The 25,836-nt window shown below is 40.7% G+C and overlaps 1 protein-coding gene across 1 annotated transcript in view; it reads left to right on the plus strand.

Annotated features, from left to right (window-relative positions):
- MYT1L (myelin transcription factor 1 like) overlaps window positions 1-25,836 on the plus strand; it is a 639,239-nt gene that overhangs the window by 456,806 nt on the left and 156,597 nt on the right. Inside the window, 1 exon segment of the mRNA XM_040348666.1 lies at window positions 13,073-13,404. Coding sequence (XP_040204600.1) covers window positions 13,073-13,404 — 332 coding nt within the window.

Here is a 25,836-nt window from a genome sequence, read left to right on the forward strand (position 1 = left end):
TTGCAGAGTCTACACTATACATTTTTAAAGGCATGTCTCTTATAGAGCATATGAAATCCCTTCTGCAGGAGCTCTGTATTTATGTTTCATGTTCTGGTTGTGAAGGGTGGAAAGGAAGGAGGCAGCTGCAAAGGAATGAGCTTGTTTCTTATTTTAGCATCTTGCCTGGGTGCTTGGCTGCAGATGTATTCGGGGGAATATTGTTCAGCCTGTGATAAAATCACTGAATTATGAAACTCATCGTCGTAAATAACATGTAGTTACTGGTGTTGATGTGTAGAGATATATGAGCTTATTTAATGTGGTCAGGAGCCATAATGATGGTATATTATGCTATAGTAAGCAGTGTACAGTCACCTGTCACTGCTCTTGCTACTTGGCTAATAAAAAGTGAAATCTGATTGCCATGGGTTGCAGCATTTCTATCTAGTCTCTGAACTTAATTTAGGTCAACTACACCCAAAACCAATTCTTCAGTTTTGTGTTTGCTGCCAACTGGAATCATATGTTATATCACTTGGGAATTGCAATACCAAGATATACCAATTAAATTCCACCCAGCTGAAATTAGAAATGATGGTGTCCCCAATCCCTCTTTGCTCTCCAACATGTATAGCAAATGTTTCACTGGGATATTCAGCTGTGGCAAAGTGACACATTTGTTATGGCCTTGTGGAGGGGGTAGAAGAAACAAATCACCACAGCGGTATCTCACTGTTTGGGACTCAAAGTAATATAGCAAACATATGAAATCTAACTTACTATTGGCCAACCAAAGTGAAAATACAGACTTGTAGGGAGCTGGCGTTTCATTACATTTAACAGATAATTTTTTTGCGAATGCTGAAAATGTTAAAAGAGAAGTATGTTTTTTTTTATTTTAGATTCATACTTACCTAGGTGGATGCAGCATCAGACCAATGCTGCATCTGTCTCCCGCCGTCTCTGCACTGAGAACCCAGCCACAGAACACCGCCGATGGCTCGGTTCTCACAGGTCCCCAAGAGGAGAGCTGCTGACTGTGAGTCAGCATCTCTCCTCTCTGCTTCTGCACGCTCATTGGAGCGCTGAGCTGTGGAGAGGTGGGGAGTGGTCATCTCACCATCTCAGCGGCTTGTTTAGCTGCTGAGACTGCCAGTAGTCAAAACACCTTTCGGTTCCAGACTTCAAAAGTCAGGATGATGCACTGCCTTGACTGATTGCAGAGGTGTCAGTGGAGAGCAGACTTCAGACCGATCTCCGCTGAAAACGGGTCACAGGATTGCAAAACTAATTGCTCTCCTGTGACCCAGAGGATAAGCCCAGACTAAAAAGCTCAGGCTGGACTTCTCCTTTAAGTATTACAAAGCATATAGTGAATAACCATCCTTTGTTAACCAGTTGTGGACATCAAAGTACACATGGTGTGTGTAGTACGCCTGTCTTACGGCTTCCAACACACCCCTCCCACTTGCCAGCAAATCCCAACTGTCAAAATGACAGCCAAGAGTTGCTCTGTAAATACTGCTGCTGTAATTGCTGCTGCTGCTGTCAAAAAAATGGACAATCTGACACTGTTTAGATGCTGAGATATATACAAAGTAACATTGTTACTTTTGTATCTACTCTGTTTCATTAGGCTTCCTGCACCGGGGGCTTTTATAAATGCATTTAATAGCTTATTTACAGCAATCAAATATGATTTGATTGCTGTACTGTAAGCATTTACTTAAAGTTGTCACTTGGGAGATTTTTCCATCAACTTTATCTATTTGGGAAATAGGAAGTTTGATATGCTTAGGTCCATGTTGGACTGTTGCAAGTGTAACCTAACATTGTTTTTTATGGTTTAACGTGTTGATGAGGATTAGGGGTAATTTAGGTGTGCAGCTGCAGTATAACTTTAAAAATTCTCCTTGTGTGTTGTTTGACTTTATTGTAAAAACAAGAAAACAAATGTGGACACCACACCTAAGAATTGGTAAGCTGCTATGTTATAAATGTTTGCTTTTGGTGTTTTTTGTGTGCATGGAGGAAGTGGCGCGGGACACTTCCTTCATGCACACAAGAACGATTTTAGAGGTCTGGAGGTTCTGGGGATCGAGGCCATCCCCAAAGGGACACTTACAGACAACGAGAGGTTTTCACGCCTGTGTAGGAGAGAAACCTTCTGGATTTACCAGTTTGGTTCACTCTCCCTGGATGGTTTGAATGAAGAACTGGATATCCTCAGTATTATTTGACATCATAGCTCACAATATGTCGTATAAAACAACCGTCTAATTTTCTCTTCTTTTAAAGCATTATCCGTATTTTGTATAATTATACTCCTTTGGTGCACCTAGGGGTTACCACACGTAGTGCACCTGGGTATGTTAAAGTATGACCCATTTACCCCGATACCATGCAATCCCAATGACCACTATAGGTATATGTATGTGTGCGTTTGTGTGTATGGATGCACATGTGTGTATATACATGTATATGTATATACTTAATAATAACTATACACAGTGCTAATATTACCAATTACCAACAATGTTTTTCCTCAATGTATGCACAGCCCCGTCTGCATGTACAATGATTGTGGTTTTCAATGTGAGTGTTTGCAATTTCCTATTCCTTACATTATTCATTTTACTTTTATATTTTATTCTTATTTCTGTTTTTATTTTTGTTCTCATTTTTACACATTTTTTTTCTTTTTTATCATTATCATCATTTTATATTGCAATGTACTATGTATTTATATGTGCTTTGGTCGAGTGAGGGGTTAACATCAGATTCAGCAATTTGGTCCCTCCTCTCTCCTCTGATTGCCAGTAGGCATATATTGACCGGATAGCCATTCTCTCCGTGACTTTGAAAAAACGCAGTGGCGTGAAACATGTCAGTCACAGCTTCCCTTTGAGCTTTCGATCTTCCACTGCTTCAGAGTCCTGACCTTTGCCTTGTTTGTCTCCTTCCTTGTTTGTCTCCATCGCCATGTCAACACTGACGTCATCCAAGAGTGCCCGGCTCCCCATTGGATCGTTTCAATCCTTGCTGTGCCGCCATCACGGAGGCCCCCACACTGTCCTGATACATTCTGTGGCTTCCGCGCTGACCGGATTATCAAGTGGCTTGTTTGTACCACACGGCGCCGTGCGCCGCCTGCAGCAATTATTCCTAGGGCTCCACTATTGTGCCCACATTCGTGTCTATTGGCCGGTCTCAGCACCAAGCCCATATTAGGGTTGTCATACCGCAATTCCCTCAATCCATCTGGGACCATACTATTTTGGAGCCATGGCAGCCCCATCCAAGGGACCCTTGCTATCGTTGGACTGATGTTAACCCCTTTCCTCTTGGACTTCTAATTATTTTACCCATTATTTATTAGCTACAATGACTGTCTGGTTTTAATTGAAATGTAGCTACAGCATTATCTTTATAATTTTTCAGTGCAATATTGTATTATGTCATATTTTTTTTTCAAGGCTATAACGTTTTTATTACTAATTCCATTGTGCGCTGCCCTTGTGTTTGGTATTAAATTTGGTGTTATCGCTCTCACTGTCGCATACTAGTCACTGGAAGTTCAACATGGCACCTCATGGCAAAGAACTCTCTGAGGATCTGAAAAATAGAATTGTTTCTCTACATAAAGATGGCCTAGGCTATAATAATATTGCCAAGACCCTGAAATTGAGCTGCAGCACGATGGCCAAGACCATACAGCTGTTTAACAGGACAGGTTCCACTCAGAACAGGCATCGCCATGGTCAATCAAAGTTGAGTGCACATGCTCAGCCTCAAATCCAGAGGTTGTATTTTTGAAATAGACGTATGAGTGCTGCCAGCATTGTTGCAGAGGTTAAAGGGTGGGGGGTCAGCATGTCAGTGCTCTGACCATACGCCACACGCTGCATCTAATTGGTCTGCATGGCTATCATCCCAGAAGAGGATGATGCACAAGAAAGCCTGCAAACAGTTTGCTGAGGACAAGCAGACTAAAGACATGGATTACTGGAATCATGTCCTGTGGTCTGATGAGACCAAGATAAACTTATTTTGTTTAGTGTGTGGCGGCAACCAGGTCAAGCACGGGGGTTGGAGTCTCATGGTCTGGGGCTGCATGAGTGCTACCGACACTGGGAATCTACAGTTCATTGAGGGAACCATGAATGCCAACATGTACTGTGCCATACTGAAGCAGAGTATGATCCCCTCCCTTCGGGGACTGGGCCACAGGGCAGTATTCCAACGGAAAATCTGATCGTGTGTAGACTACGTGTGGGTGGTGATAGGAGTCTGTACTGCTGGAGAATTGGTACTCCTGTTACAGCTGCTCTCACTAACGCTTGATTTGTTTTCTAAAGAGTTTGTGCCAGCTTCTCTTGGTAGCAATTAATGGCTCCTTTCCTGATTCTAAGCCATTTTTTATCCATGGTTAAGGAATAAAAAACTCTTGTTTGTTCTGATAGCCAGAAAAGTCGAGCTGAGTTTAAAACAGTAGCTGAAAGATTTAGCTGTTCAAGCTGAAGCCCTCATCCTTTTGATGTTCAACCAATTGACTCAATAACAGTAACATTTGGAATAAAGGGCACCCTGCATATGTAGCTACTGACTTGGGTGTCACTAACATGAGATTAACCGTTTGAGGCCCGCGCTATAGCCGAATGACGGCTTCAGCGCGGACCTGAAAATCCAGAAGGACGTCAATTGACGTCCGCCCCTTTACTCGTTCCCCACGCGCGCTCCCGAGCGCGCAGTGGGGATATTCTGTGCTGGCCGTGTCCCTTGGACACAGCCAATCACAGATCGCCGTGAACGGCCAATCAGAGTGGCCGTTTGCTATGCAATCTGTGCAGCCAATGAGAAATGATCTCAAATGTAAACATATCAGATCATCTCTCATTGCTGGCTCACACAGAGACAGCGTCCTGTCAGGTTGAGAGGAGACCGATCTGTGTGCCTTGTACATAGGGACACAGATCGGTCACCTCTACAGTCAGTCCCCCTCCCCCACAGTTAGAACACTATGCAGGGTACACATTTAACTCCTTCCCCACCCCCTAGTGTTAACCCCTTCAATGCCAGTCACATTTATACAGTAATTAGTGCATTTTTATAGCACTGATCGCAGTATAAATGTGAATTGTGCCAAAAATGTGTCAAAAGTGTCCGATGCGTCCGCCATAATGTAGCAGTTCCAATAAAAATCGCAGATCGCCGCCATTTCTAGTAAAAAAATAAAATAAAAAATAATAATTCTGTCCCCTATTTTGTAGGCGCAAACCAGTCGCTTATTGCAAATTTTTTTTTTTTTTACCAAAAATATGTAGAGGAATACGTATCGGCCTAAACTGAGAATTATTTTTTTTTTTTAATTGGGCTATTTATTATAGCAACAAGTAAAAAATATTGTATTTTTTTTCAAAATTGTCGCTCTTTTTTGTTTATAGCGCAAAAAATAAAAACCGCAGAGGTGATCAAATACCACCAAAAGAAAGCTCTACTTGTGGGGAAAAAAGGACATCAATTTTGTTTGGGAGCCACGTCGCACGACAGTGCAATTGTCAGTTAAAGCGACGCAGTGCCGGAAGCTGAAATTTCACCTGGGCAGGAGGGGGGTATTTGTGCCCAATAAGCAAGTGGTTAAGTATCATGATACTGGATGATCTGCTCTATAGCTGAGCACACAGTGGCTGTTATACTATGATCTGAGTACTTCTGTGCTCACAACACATGTGTGTGCTTCTGCCATTCCTAACCCTCTTAGTGTTAGTGATCCTTGATCTTGCCTTTACTGAGTAGGTCTTTGATCTATGTCTATTGCTGAAATTGTTGATCATCTTTGGAATCCAAGGTAGCAAGCTCCTGGCACACTGATATTTTATTTGGTGGACCATCAACAGAATCACAAAAGGCATAACCCTGAAGTATCAGGCCGTTGAATAAGCACAATAAATTGCTTGGGTTATTAGGAAATTCTCATTGGACTCTTGACTGATTTTTTTCTTACCGAAAGTTGACTCCTCAAGTATCTTGTCCTCCTATATGAATTTGACTGTGCTCAGCTATAGAGTGGGGAGGAATAAGGAAGATTATGTTAATGGTGCTGGAAAAAGTCCTCCTGAGAATGAGTGTGTCTTGTGATGTCAAGAAATGTATTAACAAATGTCTAAACAAAGGGTCAGTTTACTGCGTTTTAGGCTTTAATGGCCAGTGCGAGTAAAAGATGCCCCAATGAGTAAACAATACCCCATCATTGGTTTTTGTGGGAGGAATAGTGCCATAGTTGGTATCACAGAGGGCAATATTGCCCGATTGTTGATGTCAGTAGGATTAATGGTACCTCATCATTGTGAATGGAAGGAATAGTGCCCCAAGGGCCACTTAAAGACAGGCAAAGGGCCACAGCAAGCTCCCAGCCTGCAGTTTGGAGACAAAGATGATTGATAGATACAGATTAGTGTCTGACCTAGCCAATACATTTAAGCAAGGTTTATTGGACAAGGGTCAGTCAAAATGTTTGTGTACAGGCATACCCCAATTTTTAGTACACAATGGGGTTTATTTACTAAGGCCCCTTTCAGACTGGGGCGGGAGCCGTGGTGGCGGTATATCGCCGCTAAAAATAGCGGCGCTATACCGCCAGGTTTGCCGCGGGATTCGGACGCTAGCGGTGCGGTATTAACCCCCGCTAGCGGCTGATAAAAGGTTAATACCGCCCGCAATGCGCATTGCGGGCAGTATTGCCGCAGTTCCCATTGTTTTAAATGGGAAGGAGCAGTGAAGGAGCGGTGTACACGCCACTCCTCTCACCGCTCCAAAGATGCTGCTGACAGGAGATTTTTTTGTCTCCCGCCTGCGCATCGCCTTAGTGTGAAAGCCCTCGGGCTTTCACATTGAGGTTGCTGGGCAGGAGTTATAAGGCAGTATAGCAGCGCTATTTTTAGCGCTGTACCACCTGAAAAACTCCTCAGTGTGAAAGGGGTCTAAAGCTGGAGAGTTCAAAATCAGGCTCAATTCTGCATAGAAAGCAATGAACTTCTAACCCCAGCTTGTTCAATTAAGAGTTGGTAATAAAACCTGGAAGCTCATTGGTTTCTATGCAGGAGTGAGCCGGATTTTGCACTTTCCAGCTTTAGTAAATAAACCCCATTGTGTACTTAAAAGTGCCTGTATAGGGGAAAATGCAGTGTGCTTTCAGTTGCATTCGGTTTACACTTCAGTTTTAAATGCTTCCCTCACAGGTGCTTTTGACCTCAATCTTAGGTGCATCAACTACTTCAATCTTTTAAAATCCTATTGAGTTCTATGAGGTGACATGTTCAAATGTCTGTGTACACAAGCTCTACTTGTGATAGTCAATTTGGGCAATGAGGAGGGATTTATATTTCATTAGGCTGGATTGGTTACTCCTTATTTGCTTCTAGATTCCCTTCCCAGTTCAATCCAGTGTTGGTAATTTGGCAGGCATGTCAGCTATCAAAGGGTCTGCTGATTAATTAATGAATAACACTGCACATGTTATAACATTGCAGCCCTTCCATATTAAAATGTGTCTTTCTTTGTCATTCCAAGTCTGCTGTTTTTTCTGTAAATGATGGTCTGGGATTTGGCAGATTTTTGACCCTACATCATTTTTTGTTTTTGTGCGCAGCTATAGTCAATATTTCAGCTGCTGTAGATACATTTTTGAATTGGTGTATTTCTAGCTAAAACTACAAGCTAAAGGGCCAGTGCAGGTAATCTAGAAAATATTTTTTTTTGTCTGAACATATTACTCATGATAAATTATTACTGATGAACTGGTCCTTACCTATTTTATTGTGTACAGAACCGTGGCTGAATTTATGGACCAAATCTGGCATTGTGTATAATATGACAGTGTTGATGATTTCCTTTTTTCTTCTTTTTGGAACAGTTTAGTCAGTTTGCTTGGGAGATAGGCAATAGGATACGGTCTATTTCAGCTTTCACTATAAGTACTTTGATTCAGACGTCTTCTGATGAGGTTGTAATGTTTTTGGGGTGAGAATCAGGGTGGAGTGATCACTTTTTATCTGTTTTTGATATCATATTTCTTAAAGTTTCACGATTTAAATGTCTCAGCCTTAGCTTCATATCTAGTTGTTTAGGAAAAAAAAAAGATTACAGTTGTCCTAGATGGTAGAGGTCTTGTTTCTTTGCTAATTTTTCAACTCTAGCTTCTTTCTATTACAATTATTTCTCCTAGATAAAATAGCATTTTCACATCTGTATTCCTTGTGTTATTTTGTGGCCCTCCTTTTTGTACGTGCTTAAGGGGTATTCAGGTTTATGATGTTCAACTATACATTACTTTTGTTTGAATCTCTCAAAAAAAATCTGAAACTAATTATTAAAGAGTGTCTGGTAAGAGGATTTTTATCAAGACCCATATGCACTGTACAATGGATTTCCATGTATTTGTGGGTATACCCCCCAAATGGATTCCTTTTTATTTAGGCTGACATTTTACCCATTGGTTAATTATAGTTTCAGAAGATATTTAACCTATTAATTTCTCATGTTGGTTAACTCTCTGCTGTGCTCTTTGCCTTATTGGGGGATTTAAAAGCTTCTTAAATAGTTATTAAACCCCCAAACATTTTTGCTTATCAATTCTTTAAAAGCATTATTAAAGGTTCAGATTATTTTTTTAAATAACAAACATATCATACTTACCTACTCTGTACAATGGTTTTGCACAGAACAGCCCCGATTATCCTCTTCTCGGGTCCTCTGTCAGAGCTCCTGGCTGCTTGCTGTGGGAGCACTTGTGCTTGCTCGCTCCCAAGCCACCTCTGCATGTCTCAGCTTTGTTCCTGTTCCCTCCTCAGTGGCTGTGATTGACATGAGCGGAAGCCAATGGCTCCCCGGCTGTGTCTCAGCCAATGGGGAGGGAAAGACCCGGGAGAGCTTCTGCTCTGGTGTACATCACTGGATCAGGCTCAGGTGAGTATAGGGAGGGGGGAGGCTGCATGCTGAAAGTGTTTTACCTTCATGCACATAAAAAAAAATAGCCTTTAAACCACTTTAAGGCTTTTTTTCCCTTCCCCTGGTGATCCTTATGACATGCAGAACCCTGCAAAACCCTGGTTTAGAATAGCTGCTCTATCAGGAATCTATGGATTAACTGAAATTAAGAAATAAACAGAGGGCACACCGGCCTAGTGCCTTATCCTCAATGAATTACTTTATTGTATAAAAACAAAGAATGATACAAACATGCACTTGAATACAGCATAACAGCAACTTTTCGTCCATGGTATCACATTATAAATGAAATGTCCCACAGTAAAACTGGCTGACACGTTTCAAGGTATCGCCTCTTCCTTAGAGTTACAGTTTTACTGTGGGACGTTTCATCAGTAATCTGTTACCAAGGTCAAAAAGCTGTTATTTTTTAGATATGCTGTATTCAAGTGCATGTTTGTAAGTTACATTCTTTGTTTTTATACAATAAAGTAATTCATTGAGGCTAATGCACTAGGCCGGTGCTCCCTCTGTTTATTTCTTAATTTCAGTGCATCTAGACATCCCCAGTCTTATGAGGGCAGCAAAGTGGCATTTATGTGGATTTGCCATGACAAGAGCCTAGAGTAACACCACTGTTGGGCCAACCTTCGAGCACAGGAGAGATGTGTTATTTAGGTTGAGAAATCTATGGATTACCAACTGCATGCTACACAGGCTACAGGCTACAACTAAGGCTCCATGCACACTGGCTTAGAAAATGTTGCTTCGAAAGGAGTTTTGTGTTCTGCCTGTAAAAGCAGCTCAGTGTTATCCTATGTGTCCATGCATGTTAGGACGATTACAGGTGTATTTTGAGCTCAACATTTAGAGGCAGGAAAAACCCTTCTGGTTTGCGTTTCTGAATGGAGCTTACTGGTAGAATTTTTTTTAAAACTCTACTAAACCCATCTAAAATTTTTACAAAAAATTCTCTATATGAGTGTTTTTTTACTGCCAAGAGAACAGATGTTTTTTTAAGACCATCGTTCATGAAGCCTAAGCCCTAGGAAATTGATCCACTCATCACTAGCAGTGCCCTTTGTAACTTGATTTCAGGGGTCTTCAAACAAATTCATTCTGGTGGATTATTGTATTTTACTTTTTTTTTCTTTGCCATGTTAAATAAGACATACAGTCTAGGTTCTGTGTGATCAGATCAATGTAATGTTTATTTGGTCTTGCTGCCGTTCTGAGTGTAATTTTAAAACTTAGTCAATGTGTTGGGCATTGTGCCACTTTAAAACTTATCATTAACATCATACCAGCTATTTTTGTCAAGGAAGTGACAGGCATGGACTTTAGAAGCAGCTGCATGACCCAGACAGAGGATGAAAGATCCATATCAAACATGGTAGACCATAAGTAACTCATTCTGACAAATATGTGTGGGGTGATCTCTACATCAATATCGTGCCAGAGGCAAACATGTACAGAACTGAGTTTTGCTTGGGTTTTCTGCATAGTGAATTACTGACTTATATGTGAATTATATCATTGTATAGCTAAATATATAGAACATTAAAATATTAACCATGTTTAGAATGGTTCTCCATTATTTTCAAACATTTCCAGTTGCATCCAAATTTTCAACAAAAGTAACTCCCAAAATGCAGCATATGGTGAAAATTTTTTATACATTTTCAATAAGGAAAGGCAGTTTTTTCTTCCTTCCCTGTAGATACTTTCTTATTGAACATGTGTAAGATTGTTCTTGTTTATGAAGCACGCTAGAGGGAGCCTACTTCCATTTAAAGAAATCTACTTATCCACAGGCTAGGCAGAAGATCTGTGCAATGTCACAGGTTTTCCCTAAACTTTAAAGCCTATGGATGTGTCTAAGAAATATAAGAAAGATAGGAAATCAATCCTGTTTAAAAAAACTTTACTTGCCTTAAACAAAGGTGAATTACTAGAACAAATATTACTGTTTACAGGGCCTATAAAGAAATACAAAATGCTAAAAATCTGAAAAGTATATATATATATATATATATATATATATATATATATATATATATATATATATATATATATATTTTAATAAAGTTGAAAATAATTTAAAACCTTGTTGGGTTTCTGTTGAAAAGGTTTTGCCTTACTTCCCATCAGGTCAGAAAGTGCTGCAAAATTTCTTCAACAGGAAAACAGCAGCAACAACAGTTACGGTACTTTAAATGGCAGTGAATTCAGATGTGAGTAAACAAAATTGCCCCGAAGTGTTATTTATGACTTGGTCAGTTCTAGACGTAAATAACATTTAAAAAAAAACTGAATTACATTTTCAGCACATAAACCTGTTTTTAGAACATGCCTTGAGGGACAAACCATGTACTGTAGAGTATGGGCACAGACTGATGGCTTGGACTTACACCTCTGCAAGAAAAGGCAATATGGAGTAGCTTTGGGGAAAGGTAACTAGTGGAGCTTGCTACAACCAATTCCCTCAGGCCTCGTACACACGACCGAGTTTCTCGGCAAAAAACAGCAAGAAACTTGCTGGAATTTTTTTTTTCAGAGGAAACCGGTCGTGTGTAAATTTTTCGACGAGGAAACTGTCGAGGATCCCGTCGAGCCAAAAAGAGAGCATGTTCTCTTTTTCCTCGACGGGAATAGAGAAACTTGCCTTGTCGAGTTCCTCGACAGCCTAACAAGGAACTTGACGAGGAAAACGATGTGTTTCGCCCGTCGAGTTCCTCGGTCGTGTGTATGAGGCTTAAGAGTATTAGCTGGCAGTTTGGCCCATCAAATGGAATTTTCCCCAAAACCAAATGAAACACATTTATGGGGGCAATGATTTTATTTGCTGATTTGGTCTGGTAAAATAGTGCATTGACTATCCTGCGGCATGTGGACTTTTTGAAAATGTTGTATTATGGGTGTGAGAAAAAAACAGTTTAGCTAGGATTTTGTAATTACTATGTATTAATATTTCATTCAATAAAATGTAATCTTTCCTTAGTAAATTGAACTCTCTAATAATATGGGCTTATATTATGTCTGTTCTTTGGATCAGCTGAATCCTATCCTCCAGAATTCCTGTATAGCGCACTCTAAAGAACATGTTGTATATCACATTAACCACCATTTTCAGGGGAATCAAATAACCATGCCTAAAAATATTTGTTTTACCTAATCAAAAACATGTTTTGGATTAAATTGCTCATCTGTGATTAAGGGTATTCAGAACTTTATTTCAAATATATTAAAGTATAAGTACAATTTAGGTACAAATCATCCCAGCCTATTCTCCCCGCTTAGCCTATTCAACCTAGAACCACTCCCTTCCAGGGGCATATTAGCCTACCTGTAGTGGCAGCATCTTAGGCTGTGAACATCCTCCTGTGCAGTAATTTCACATAGACATGAACAAAGGAGTTCTTTTACAGAAAAAACTTTGATATATGACTTCATTCAAGTCTATGAAAAGTGACTGCAAAGGTGTAGTTAGTGCTGCAGAAGACTTTTGCACAGAGGGTATAAACACCACAGGAGGCCACTGTCACTACACAGAGGTAACTATGCACCAGGTTAGGGGAGTTCAATGTTACATAAGACACTAAGGTTTTTTTTTACAAAATGTTTACTTGTATATTAAACTCTGGTAATTTTCCACCAGATATTTGTATTTTTCTTCATTTATTTATATAGCATGTTATCATTTAAAGTGTTATATTTGTAATACTTAAAGTGTAACTTTGGCCAACAGTGGAAGAAGGGTTATACAGTATGTCCCCAGGGCATTGTATCATTAACTGTGGTCCTGTTGGGGGACATCCCTTATATCCCTTATATTTGGCTATCCACAAATGAATGGAAATTTCCAACAGGGACACAGACGGCGCTGATTTTTTTTTAGCCTTTTTCCCAGCTATTATAGCTGTTCTGTCCCCGTTTGAGAGAATTCTACTCATCTCCCCAGTAGAGACATAGGTAAACAGAAGAACCCCACAAAGGGTCTAAATCTTCCCTACCCTATGCAAAATGTAAAGTAAAGTGGTTTGGTTGGTGTTTTGATTAAACTTCAAAAAATTTCTTAATCCGATATTTATTGTCCCTATTGTAGTGTTTACGGCTGTCCTCTAGCAAAGAAAAGGAAAACCCAAGATAACAAACCTTTGGAACCCTCACCCAAAAGAAAACCCTACTCCTCCAAAACAGACAACTCCTCTGTCGATGAGTGCTATGAAACAGATGGAACAGAGGAAATGGATGAGAAGGAGGAGGAAGAAGAGTATTCTGATGACAATGAAGACCAAGAAGATGAGGAAGATGAAGAAATAGATCGAGATGATGATGAAATTGAGGAGGATGAAGAGGAAGATGAAGAGGAAGGAGAAGAAATAGAAGATGATGAGGATGATGATGACGATGAGGACGATGAGGATTATGATGAAGGTAAGGGTATTATTGCAAGAATAGTCTGGGGCAAAGGCACATTATTAAGCTTCAGATGTTCAGTGGAAAGTAAATCTGCACTACATGGTCCTGTAGATAGTGATATAACCAAAATAACCAAGATAAGTCATACCTTAGAAGAAAACACTTCAACACATACATTTCCAATGTGGGTAAGGGCTTTCCACAGGTTGGCTTTTTATTTCCCTTGCAAACAATTTAAAAGGTAACTTTAGGCCAATATAAAAGGCACCAGTTATTGAAAATATGTATTCATTAATAAATCATTAAATATATTTTTCTGTAAAGGAAACTAGAGTAAGTATCAGAATTTGACTCAATATCAGCCTCTTGCAATCCCTGTACAGCAGCAGTCTAGGACAGGTAGGGGAAGGACTGAGGGCCAATCAGGTGTACTGCAAGCAAATGCTTGATACGGAACATCTTGTTAGGGAGAAAGCATGAAATGAGCAGGGGGGTGACCTCATCAGTCTGCTGTTGACTTTTTACTGTCAAGTCAAAAGGCTAGGGGTGGAGATAGGACACCAAAGTATTCCTAAGTTGTATATAGTGTCATTCATGTGGATGTTTCCTACCTATAAAGCCTCTTAGGTTCCTTAAAAATGCAACTCTGAGTTCTTTAACTTTCTCCAATGCTTTCCTCCATGTAGTCATGAGCACCCTTGTTAACAGTGGAATGGTCTTATGGCTGTTCACATGAGAGCTGATTTACTAAAGGCAAACAGACTGCTTGCTTTGCAATGGGATTTGCCCAAGAGCTTAGTAAATTTGGTGGAATTTTACTTTGAAAAATTAAATAATGCCTAATCGGATGCAAGGAAAATAATAAAAAAAGCCGTTTTGCTTGCACGTGATTGGATGATGGATTGATGGATGCCTTTAGTAAATCAACCCTGTAAAATCCACATTTTTTTTACCTCACACACCCAATGTTAAACTGGGAAAGTGTGGAAAGAGAGTATGATATGGGTTAATAAATATGAAATCTTTAAAAGAAATACACACAGTGAATGTATGCACTTATCCTTTTTACCCCCTTTAACCCACACTATCCAGGTGCATACTTAGCTTAAACTGGTGGCTGCAGCCTCCTCTATTGGATTACATCCAGTGCCACAATTCTTCTGTGAGGGATGGCAGCATTTGTGCAGCAGGTTACCATAGACTTCTCTGGGACCCTCACCCAAGCACCTTCAGCCTCTGGACACGTCCAAAGAGAGGTTTATGGGAATCTACCAAACAAGTGCAGCCAGTACACAGAAGCTTTGTTGGAAGAATGTAAACAAATAGCTGACGCTACATCCCCAAGGTAAAGGTAAATATGCACCTGGAGAGAGGGAGGGTGAGTTAGTTTAGGTCAGGGAAAGAAAGTAAAAAGGGCTAATGCACTTTAAAATAAATATCCCAATGGATTTGGTGGATCCTAGATACCTACAAAGATAAAACAAAGATGACATTTACAGAATTTTGCTTTTAAACCGAGCATACAACTTCCTTGCTGAATTGTGAAAATTTTACCTTGGTTTCCATGGTGTGCTGTTGCATGCTCTGCTGTTTAAAAGTATAGGGCCACGTGTGTTCACTGGTTCAAAACTGTACTTTCTATGAGGAGACTCCAGACACATGGAAAACCATAAAAAAACTTGCTGAATTTGGCTACAAGTCATTATATAAATCACATATGAATGGTGTTTAGGGCAATGGTAATGGCTTTCTTATTTTAACACAGTGAGGTTGCTAGATAGTATTAGATGTTCAGTGCCCAATTATGCTTGTTGCTTGGAGACACATTTTAAGTTGCCCTCTGACTTTAATGTCTCACTGAAAAAACAGAAGCATGACACAAAAAAATTATGGTTTTGACATCTTTAACTACCCTAATGTTATAAATCGTCAAAGCACTGCAAAGCAAAAATGTTTCAAAATGTTAACTGTAGACTAAAGAAAAGATACCCTCATCTTCAGATCTGCTCAGGAATTCTCCACTCAGGGTAACACCACAATTTCAAAAGAGCTGATAACTAATTGCCCAGTTTCTACACTTCTTACCATGGTGAATAGAAATAGATGTCGCAGTACTCTAGCATGCAGGTTCATTTGGAATGAAATGAAGTGTCAGGAAAAGAGGCACGAAGACTCCAGTTAATAATGTGCTTTATTTGAGGTGCTGCGCTGGCACAAGTTTCGTCTTAATATCTTGTTGTCACAGATTCTTGTATTGATTCTTCTTGCTTGCTACTGGCACATAATAATTAAATGACAGTGTGACGGGTCAAAATCAGATTTTTTTATTGCCACTTTTTCCCAGACAATGCTGAAAGGCTAAATCCACTATTTATTAACTTTACAACAATGTTCTCTGCCCAAGTACTGATCTTGGTAGGACAGTAAGAGATTTTTGGACCTCTGTAAACACAGGGCTTGTCAAAGATGAGTAGATGTGTAGAAACATACCTGGGTTTGAGTGGGATGGAGGTGGTATGTTAAGTGGTCCTGATTTTTAAACGAACATGTTGCTTTCTACTGTGTTCTTTAAAACAACATTGTTATCCGCTCTCTTTTTGTCTTTATGTTTTAAGAATTTAGGAGTCATACATCTATTTGTTGTAGAGATATTACCTGGGAATTTAGCCAAGGAAGCACTCCAGCTTTTGGTTTTCCTATCCTCAGACTCGTTCTTTCCACACTAATCCATTCATTGGCTAGGAAGGATATATTATCTTTACAGTTTATTCCTATGATGCCCCCTTCCAAATGGGCAGTACGAATATTTGCAGGAAAAGCTTGCTAACAAGCTCTTTACAACACTATACACAATATTAACTACTGAAATACTTATAATCTATTTGAAAGGGTATCTGAAAAATATATCCTGCTACTCCATTAGTTAAGATAAAACAATAGTGTGAGTGGAAAATATGCTTTGTAGACTGTGGGAGGCTCATAGTATTAAACAGTGTCTTTGGACACCAGTGTTGTAAGTCCGTCCCTTATATATGGAACTGATAAGTGACATAGCTTCTTAGTGCAGACTGATCACAGAGTAAAATAAATAAAGGATCTAAAGAGCTTTGATGACACAAAGCATTTAGGTACTATAGTAATAGCTTGCATTTTTTTTCTATCTTGGAAATCAAAGTGCATTAGAAGATTCCTCAAGTAGCCAAAAATATTCTATCATTTGAAAGCAAATCAGATGCTGTGTTTTATGCATGCTCCTTGGATAATTCTCAATAAAATAACTAAGGAGCCATAACAACATTAGACTTCTGAAATTAGCAAGGATTCTAAATCAGGAACAGTTTGAAAAAAATGATTCTGATTGGTTAGTATGAGTTACTGCATTTTTCACATTGCATTTTTCTAAATGAGACCTATAGTTACTTAATAAATGAGGCCTACACTTGTGTTAAAATTCCATAAAACTTAAAAAGCAGTGGAAATCATTGTAACCGTTCCCCCAGTTCCAATTCCCCTGGGCTTGTTGATGTTCTGTATATGTCAGTAAGCTCTACCAGTGGGAGCGTGATCAGAGAAGAGCTTTTATATAACCAGACCTGTGAATGCACTCTGATTTTCTGCAAGGCTCAGTGATTAAAATCAGCGCTTCAACATCAGCTGCGTCAGTTCCCAGAGGCACACAAGTCGACATGTCTGCGCTCAGGGCAAGGACTGACTGGGAGGAATTCAGGTGGCTTGTTCCATGAAAGGTTGGACAATGCCAGAGCATCATAGAGCCAGTGACATGAACAGAAGATCAAGTGTTCGTTTGAGGTGAAATGTGAATAATGCATTGTATACCGGATGTTGGCTGTAAAAATATAGTATGGCAATTATCAGACAGAGTTTCCTGCTAGTTTTTCTATAGCTATCAGGACACCTCTAAAATTGAGGGAGAGGGTGGGTACTGATTTATGCATTAATCCTAATAATGTGGATTGATGAATATTGCATATCAGCATTCAACATTAAATGTCTTAAGTGCGAAAATCCATATAAACGGTCATAACAGAATTTGGTACAGATAAAGAGCGTGTTTAAATGAAATGCTACAGTGCCCTCTTCTGACAGTGCTACAATATAGTACGCACTTACATGTACACATTTTGAGTCTTTTCATTCAGTGCATCCGTGCATGTTTCAGTTTCCTAAAATAGGGTTATCTAAATTTATATATTTTTAACCAAATAAGAGCAGGCAGTTGATATCTAGGGCAGGATTAGAAAGGCCTAAATATTACTCTTCAAAAAAATAAGTCCACCAAAAAAGGATTCTCAGTTTTGGATGAAGAGAAGATGAGCTTTACATGAGTCTTCCCTGTTTTGCACTTGTTCCCCCTTCCCATGTGTATCCAGGGAAAAATTATTTCAACTCACAGTTCAGGTGTTGAGTTGACAATGCTGCATGTCACAGTTATGTTGGAGGGGGTGGAAAGGTCCTCAGTGCAGAGAAGACATGGTAGACATTGCTCATCTAAAAACAAAAAACAAAAAAGAAGAAGAAATCATTCCAAGTGAAAATGCTGTTTATGTTGCTGGGAGCATGGGCAGTAATTAAAGCAAAAACCAAGGACTTTGTCCATATAAAAGGCCCAGGCAAGTCAGTCTGGAGTCACTATCACCTAGAAAGCGCCCACAATAACAATGAACTATCGGTAATGAATTGTTGCATTTGTAGTGAAAAAACAGCCAGGCTAGTCAGTCTGCTGGCGCTCCAAATTTTTTAGGGGGGCACAAACAAACTGAAAAGAACATCAAGCGCAGCCACTGTGCCCATCAAGCGCAGTCACTGGGCCAGATTCAGGTAGATCAGCAGATCTTTAGATCCGCGTGATCTATCTGATTTAAGATACGCTGCCGCAAGTTTGAGAGGCAAGTGGGTAATTCACAAGCCACTTACCTCCAAACTTGCGCCGGCGTCTCGCAAATCCCCCGGCGGAATTCAAATTCCGCGGCTAGGGGGAGTGTACTATTTAAATCAGGCGCGTTCCCGCGCCGATTTAAATGAGCATGCGCCGTCTGCGAAATTTCCCGGCGTGCATTGCTCCCACTGACGTCACTAGGACGTCAGTGGTTTCGACGTGAGCGTAACTTGCGACGCGCGGGTTTCTGAATTGGCGTACGCAAACGACGTAAAAAAATTCCAAATCGACGCGGGAACGACGGCTATACTTAACATTGGCTGCGCCTCATAGAAGCAGGGGTAAGTATACGCCGGGAAAACCGCTACGGAAACGTTGTAACAAACTGCGTCGGGTCCGCGTACGTTCGTGAATTCGCGTATCTCGCTGATTTACATATTATTCAGCGTAAATCAGCGGGAACCCCCCCCCCCGCGCCATTTTCAAATTGAAAATAAGATCTGACGGTGTAACACAGTTACACCTGTCGGATCTTAGCCATATCTATGCGTAACTGATTCTATGAATCAGGCGCATAGATACGACCAGTGTAAGTCAGAGATACGATGGTGTATCAGGAGATACACCGTCGTATCTCTTTGTGAATCTGGCCCACTGTGCCTATCAAACGCAGCCACTGTGCCATCAAATGCAGCTACTGTAACCATCAATTACTGCCAGTGTGCCCATCAATTGCTGCCACTGTGCCCATCAATTGCTGCCAGTGTGCCCCATCAATTGCTGTCAGTGTGCCCTATAAATTGCTGCCATTGTGCCCATCAATTGCTGCCAGTGTGCCCAACAATTGCCACCAGTGTGCCCCATCAATTGCCGCTACTGTGCCCCATCAATTGCCGCTACTGTGCCCCATCAAATGCTGCCTCTCCCCACCTGGCACTTACCTGTCTCGTCGCTGTCCTTCCCGCTCTGAGTCCTCCATGTCTTCTCCCATCCTCTTCCCGTCCTCTGCTTTGATTGGACGCCTTATGGGCGTCCAATTACAGCGCCTGGCGCTTCAGCCATTCAGGTGACAGGGTAACCAGACCCGAGCACCTGATTGGCTGAGAGGCGGGTCAGTGTTAGGGAAATAATTTATTTGCTTCCCCCAAAACAACACTGTGTAAACAGCGAACGCATAGCATTGCGCCTGCTCTTTACCAATTTAGAAGCCTAGGACGCTTATTAGAGGCGACGGCTCTAATCAGGCGCTTCCAAAAACACCCCCGCTATAATTCAGATGCCGGCATCCGACAGGGGGCCAGACACCTGAATGGGGGGCGGCAACAATTGATAGATTCATGCAGTGCATGAATTCATCTATTGGTGATATATAGGTGCAGGAGAGATTTGGCGATGCTCCTACGTCCTTTATGGACACACCACCACTGGCTGTGGGCATTTGCTAGTAACAAGTGAATGCTGCAGATTCATCATTGTTGTAACACATGAGATTATGAGAGCCACTGAAAAAGTTCCTGGCACAGTGGTGTAGACTACATAATAGGATTGATTTACTAGAGCACTCAGAATCTGGTGCAGCTGTGCATGGTAGCCAATCAGTTTCTAACTTCAGCTTGTTCAATTAACTACTTAAAGACCGCCTACCGCATAAACTGTATACTGCGGCAGGGCGGCTCATTCATTTCTTTTCTTTCTCACTTTTTAAAAGTGCCAGTTAGGTGCCTGATTTGTCTGCCGCAGTGTCGTAGCCCCGCTAAAAATCATTGATCGCTGCCATTACTAGTAAAAAAAAAAATCCATAAAAATATTCTATAGTTTTCCATAGATGCTATAACTTTTGCGCGAACCAATCAATATATGCTTATTGGGATTTTTTAATCAAAAATATGTAGCAGAATACATATTGGCATAAACTGATTGAAATTCGATTTTTTTATTGGGTGTGTTTTATAGCACAAAGATAAAAAAATATATATATATTTTTTTTTTCAAAACTTTTGCACATTTTTTTGTTTTATGCACAGACCATAAAAACCGCAGAGGTGATCAAATGCCACAAAAACAAAGCTCTATTTGTGGGGAAAAAACGACATACCGGTAAAAATGTTTTGGGTACAGCGTCGCATGACCACGCAATTGTCAGTTAAAGTAACGCAGTGCCGCATTGCAAAAAATGGCCTGCTCATTAAGGGGGTAAAACTTTTTGGGGCCGAAGTGGTTAAGCGTTGACAATTAAACCAGGAAGCTGATTAGTATCTATGAAAGAGATGCATCACATTTTTGCACAATGCAGTTTTATTAAATAACCCCCAAAGACTGAAATTCAAAGGAAGCTTGGCAAGGAGGCATATACCACCTAGGACTTATTCCATTTAACAATTCAGCACACCTGGGTTCAACTGCTTATAAACATATTTGTCCTATCCCAAAGAAGTAATAATGAGATTGATTTCTAAAGGCAAATAGGCTGTTCACTTTGCATAAAGAATTTTACTTGAGTGTGAATGTAGAGAAAATTCACCTTGCAAAACGTACCCAATCACTTGCAAGGGGAAAAAAATGCATACCGTATTTTCCAGCGTATAAGACGACCTTTTACACTGAAATTACACATCCAAAAAGCGGGGGTTGTCTTATACACTGGGTGAAGAGGCCGCCAGATGGATGTCAGCCCGCCGGGTGCTCTGTAAAACTGTATGTATTCAGTATATGCGCCGCTCAGCCAATCCAAGCCAATGCACTCTGTTGATGACTACAGAGCCTGCTAAGCCTGCTCGGATTGGAGTAACAACCTCTGAACATACGGTATTACCGGTAAAAAGGGGGTCGTCTTATACGTTGACTATAGCACAAAACCAATGTTTTAAACTGAAAATGAGGGGGTCGTCTTAGGCCACGTACACACGATCAGTCCATCCGATGAGAATGGTCCGAAGGACCGTTGTCATCGGTTAACCGATGAACCTGACTGATGGTCCGTCGCACCTACACACCATCGGTTAAAAAACCGATCATGTCAGAACGCGGTGATGTAAAACACAACGGCGTGCTGAAAAAAACGAAGTTCAATGCTTCCAAGCATGCATCGACTTGATTCTGAGCATGCGCGGGTTTTTAACCGATGCTTTTGCATACTAACGATCGGTTTTGACCTATCGGTTAGGCGTCTATCGGTTCAATTTTAAAGCCAGTTCTCGTTAACCGAAGGTTAAATAACCTATGGGACCTACACACGATCGGTTTGGACTGATGAAAACGGTCCTTCAGACCGTTCTCCTCTGGCGGTCCTATCGTGTGTACGTGGTCTTATATGTCCAGCCGCCTTATACACCGGCAAATACGGTATTTTTTTCTTGCACATGATTAGATGATGAAAATCAGAAGCGCTTCACCTCATTCACTAAGCTAAGAGGAAACTATTTTGCAAAATAAACAGCCAATTTGCCTTTAGTAAATACATCATCAATATGCATACCCATGAACTTACCAGAATTGACCCCGCAATGCTGGAATTTTTCTCTGTTTGCAAGGTCATTACCGGATCAACTTACCAACCAGCCTGCAACCAACCAAACTATCCAGTCTAAAACAGTTTGCATTAAAAACAGTGGTTTCGTTTGCACACATTTGCCCATAACTTCTCATCTCAGAAGTAAAAATCGTTTATGCCCTGTACACACGATCGGATATCTGATGGAATCTTATCTGATGGATTTCTTTGTCGGATATCCGATGAAGCTGACTTTCATCAGTCTTGCCTACACACTGAAACCAGTGACAACACACTGGACCAGATCTCAGAAGAAGCTCCATTCGGAACTCTTCAAAACAACATTAGGGAACAAAGTAAAAACAATACATTCACATCAATCAGCCACTGAATGCCATTAACACAGCTCTACTACAGTCAGCCGACCTAGTAGCACCCAAACGCAAAACCTGCATCCGGAAAAACAACTCCAGCTGGTTTAACGACCAGCTGGCGTTGTTTAAGCAAGAACGCAGAAGAGTGGAAGCAGCTTGGAAAATAAGCACTACAGACGAAAACCACACCACCTACAAGGATATAACAAAAAAATACCACAAAGAAATTTTCAAGGCCAAAAAAAAATCATTTTTCCAAAATCATCACAAATGCCCTAAATCGTCCCCGTGAACTCTTCAAGCTTGTCACCCAGACCATGAATCCAGTCTGTCTAGAAGCTCCCAATTCAGATACCCAAGAATTTTGCAATGAATTATCGGATCATTTCATTAACAATATCAAAAGGATCCATAAAAGCATTCAGCAAAACAGTACCCCCCAATCCCCCCCTCAATCACCCGCCTAATTCCTACAGGAATCAGCCCCAATCAACAATGTTTACTCTAAAACCCATCTCCATCGAGGCCACAAAAATATCATTAGCGCCCTGTGAAATAGCACAGCGCCAAATGATATTATCTCCACCAAACTGCTAAAGGAATGTGCCGATATTCTGGCACCACCTATTAAGCAGCTGATTAACCAGTCATTCAGGGAAGGCACAGTGCCCACCCTGTTGAAACAAGGTATAATCAAACCCATCCTAAAGAAACCCACCCTTGACCCCAAGGACCCTGAACACCGTCGTCCTATTACAGGCCTGAACATCTTCTCCAAGGTAATGGAGAAAGCGGTGGTACAACAGCTGCAACAGCATTTAGACACCCATAATTTGCTTGATCCTTTTCAATCAGGTTTCCGTCCAGGGCACGGGACGGAAACAGCATTGCTCAAAATATGGGATGATGCTCTCGAGGCTGCAGACGAAGGAGAATCTTGTCTTCTAGTACTGTTGGACCTCAGCGCAGCTTTTGACACGGTAGACCACAAACTATTGCTGACACGGCTAGCTGAAGTAGCCAAAGTCGCAGAATGTGACTTATCCTGGTTCTTCTCCTTTTTGTAAAACCGATCAAGTAGTGAAACTGGGACCGTTCACTTCGGAAAAACGCACGGTGTCATGTGGAGTCCCTCAAGGATCCCCTCTGTCCCCAGTGCTGTTTAATATCTATCTTCGCCCCCTTTTTGAAATCATCAGCAGCCAAAAGCTGCTCTACCACTCTTAAGCGGATGACACACAATTGTACTTTCACATCTGCAACAAAAAGGATCATCATCTCAATCTAGAGAAATGCCTCTCTTTGATAGAGAACTGGATGACTAAGAGTTATCTTAAACTCAACGTGTCGAAAACAGAACTTCTCCTGTTTCACGCCAATCGAAAGAATCAACCGGCAACAACCTGGACACCTCCGCCCATTCTGGGCAAAATCATCACCCCTAGCACCAAAGTCAAAAGTCTCGGCGTCATCTTTGACACCTACATGACAATGGATGCACAAATAGGGTCAGTAGTCAGCGGATCCCACCATCTGCTGCGCCTACTACGCAGACTTATTCCATTCATTCCGAAAAAGAACATAGCAGTCGTGGTGGGAACAATTATTAACTCCAGACTTGACTATGCAAATGCCCTCTATCTCGGACTCCCAAAGTACCAAATCACTCGCCTGCAGGTCGTTCAGAATACTGCCGCGCGACTGGTGAATGGGAAAAAAACGTGGGAATCAATCTCACCCTCACTGAGAAGCCTTCACTGGCTGCCAGTGAAAGACAGAATAATTTTCAAAGCACCCCGACTGACGCATAAATGTATTTTGGGAAACGCCCCCAAATATCTATGCGAAAAACGAAATGCTTACAACCCCAATCGCGTTCTGCGATCCTCCAACCAAACCAAAACCTACTCCAAATCCCCAAAACCAGATACAAGTCCAAAGGAGAAAGAAGATTTGCTGTCCTAGGCCCTCGACTTTGGAACACTTTAACAACCTCCATTCGGTTGGAGGAGAACCACTTGGCCTTTAGGAGAAAGATCAAGACCCATCTCTTCTGAGCTCAAGGAGAAATGGTCAAACAAGCGCCCAGAGGCGATTCAGTTCGCATGTGCAGTGCTATATAAGCTTTTCACTCACTCACACTCACTCACCATCCGTCAAAAATCTGACCGTGTCCAACGCGGTGACGTAAAACACTACGACGTGCTGAGAAAAATGAAGTTCAATGCTTCTGAGCATGCGTTGACTTGATTCTGAGCATGCGTGGATTTTTATTCGATGGAGTTCCACACAGACGATCGTTTTTTTCTATCAGTTTTTTATCCATAGGAACATTTTAAAACAGGTTCTATTTTTTTATACCGATGGAAAACAAACCGATGGGGCCCACACACGATCGGTTTGTCCGATGAAAACAGACAAACGGATCGTGTGTACAGGGCTTTACAGCTCATCTTTTCAAGTGAAGCCCTACATTTTTACTCTTGTCAATAAAATTTTAAATAGGAAAAATAATAATAATAATAATAATAATTTTTCTTTCTTATGCTTATGCGGGTTCTTGAACCTATTTAATCCATTTTACCTGGTAGAAAGAGTTGCATTTTTTACTGCCACCTATGACCTATGGAAAAAAAAAGTTAACTTTGTTCAGATGAATCAAAATTTAGCAAAAAATTCTGTCTTGCTCATCACTATTTATGGAAGCATTCTCAGCTGTTGACAGATTCGCCCTGATGGATACTAAAAGTCTCCAGAGGCATCATGGAACAAAATAGGTTAACTCTATGTACACAGTTTCATATTTACTTCCCTCTCTTCCAAAAGTGTCATTAAAGTGTAGTTACACTCTCATGTGCCTTTGTACTATAAAAATTCCTAGCCCGGAATCACACAGATGTACAACGAAGAGACAATGTCAGGGACACTAGATGTTGGATAATGAATTACTGAAACTATCACTATATTGAGTAGGGCTAAAATGATTATTTATCATATACTGCAAAATGACAAAAAGCAAGTCATTTATCAATAGCTTGAGGGCTGCAAAATGTAAAAACTGAGCAATTTACATATTTTGCAACATAAACTTCTCACTGATTTATGTGACTGTCCTGAATAAGAAAAGAAATGCATATTCATGCTAGAAACACCACAAGAGTTATCAAATCACAAAACAATTTCAATGTTTAAAGAGTAAGCTTGTTGGCCAGAAGAATAAATTCACTAAAGTTGATTGTTATAGTTTTACAGTATTATACCAAGTGCTAAGCAGTTGGAGTATTGTCCTGTAGGCAATCTAACAGTCCATCTTTCATCATCCTAGGCAATCCTAGACCAAATACTTCTTATGAGTGGCCTTACATAGACTGAATTTTTTTATTTATTACATGTACAAATATATCGCCGTCAATTTACGCAGTGCAAATTTGGTTTGAAAATCTATCTATCTATCTATCTATCTATCTATCTATCTATCTATCTATCTATCTATCTATCTATCTATCTATCTATCTATCTATCTATCTATCTATCTATCTAGCTAGCTAGCTAGCTAGCTAGCTAGCTATCCATCTATCTATGATGTGGACAAAAGTTGAAAAGGAACCAAAAAATGTACTCATGTACAGGGACCTATTGTCAGGGCCAGATTAACATAGGGGCTATTGGAGCTGCAGCTCCAGGCC

Source organism: Rana temporaria, chromosome 4 (genome assembly GCF_905171775.1).
Source record: "Rana temporaria chromosome 4, aRanTem1.1, whole genome shotgun sequence".
Lineage (NCBI taxonomy): Eukaryota > Metazoa > Chordata > Amphibia > Anura > Ranidae > Rana > Rana temporaria.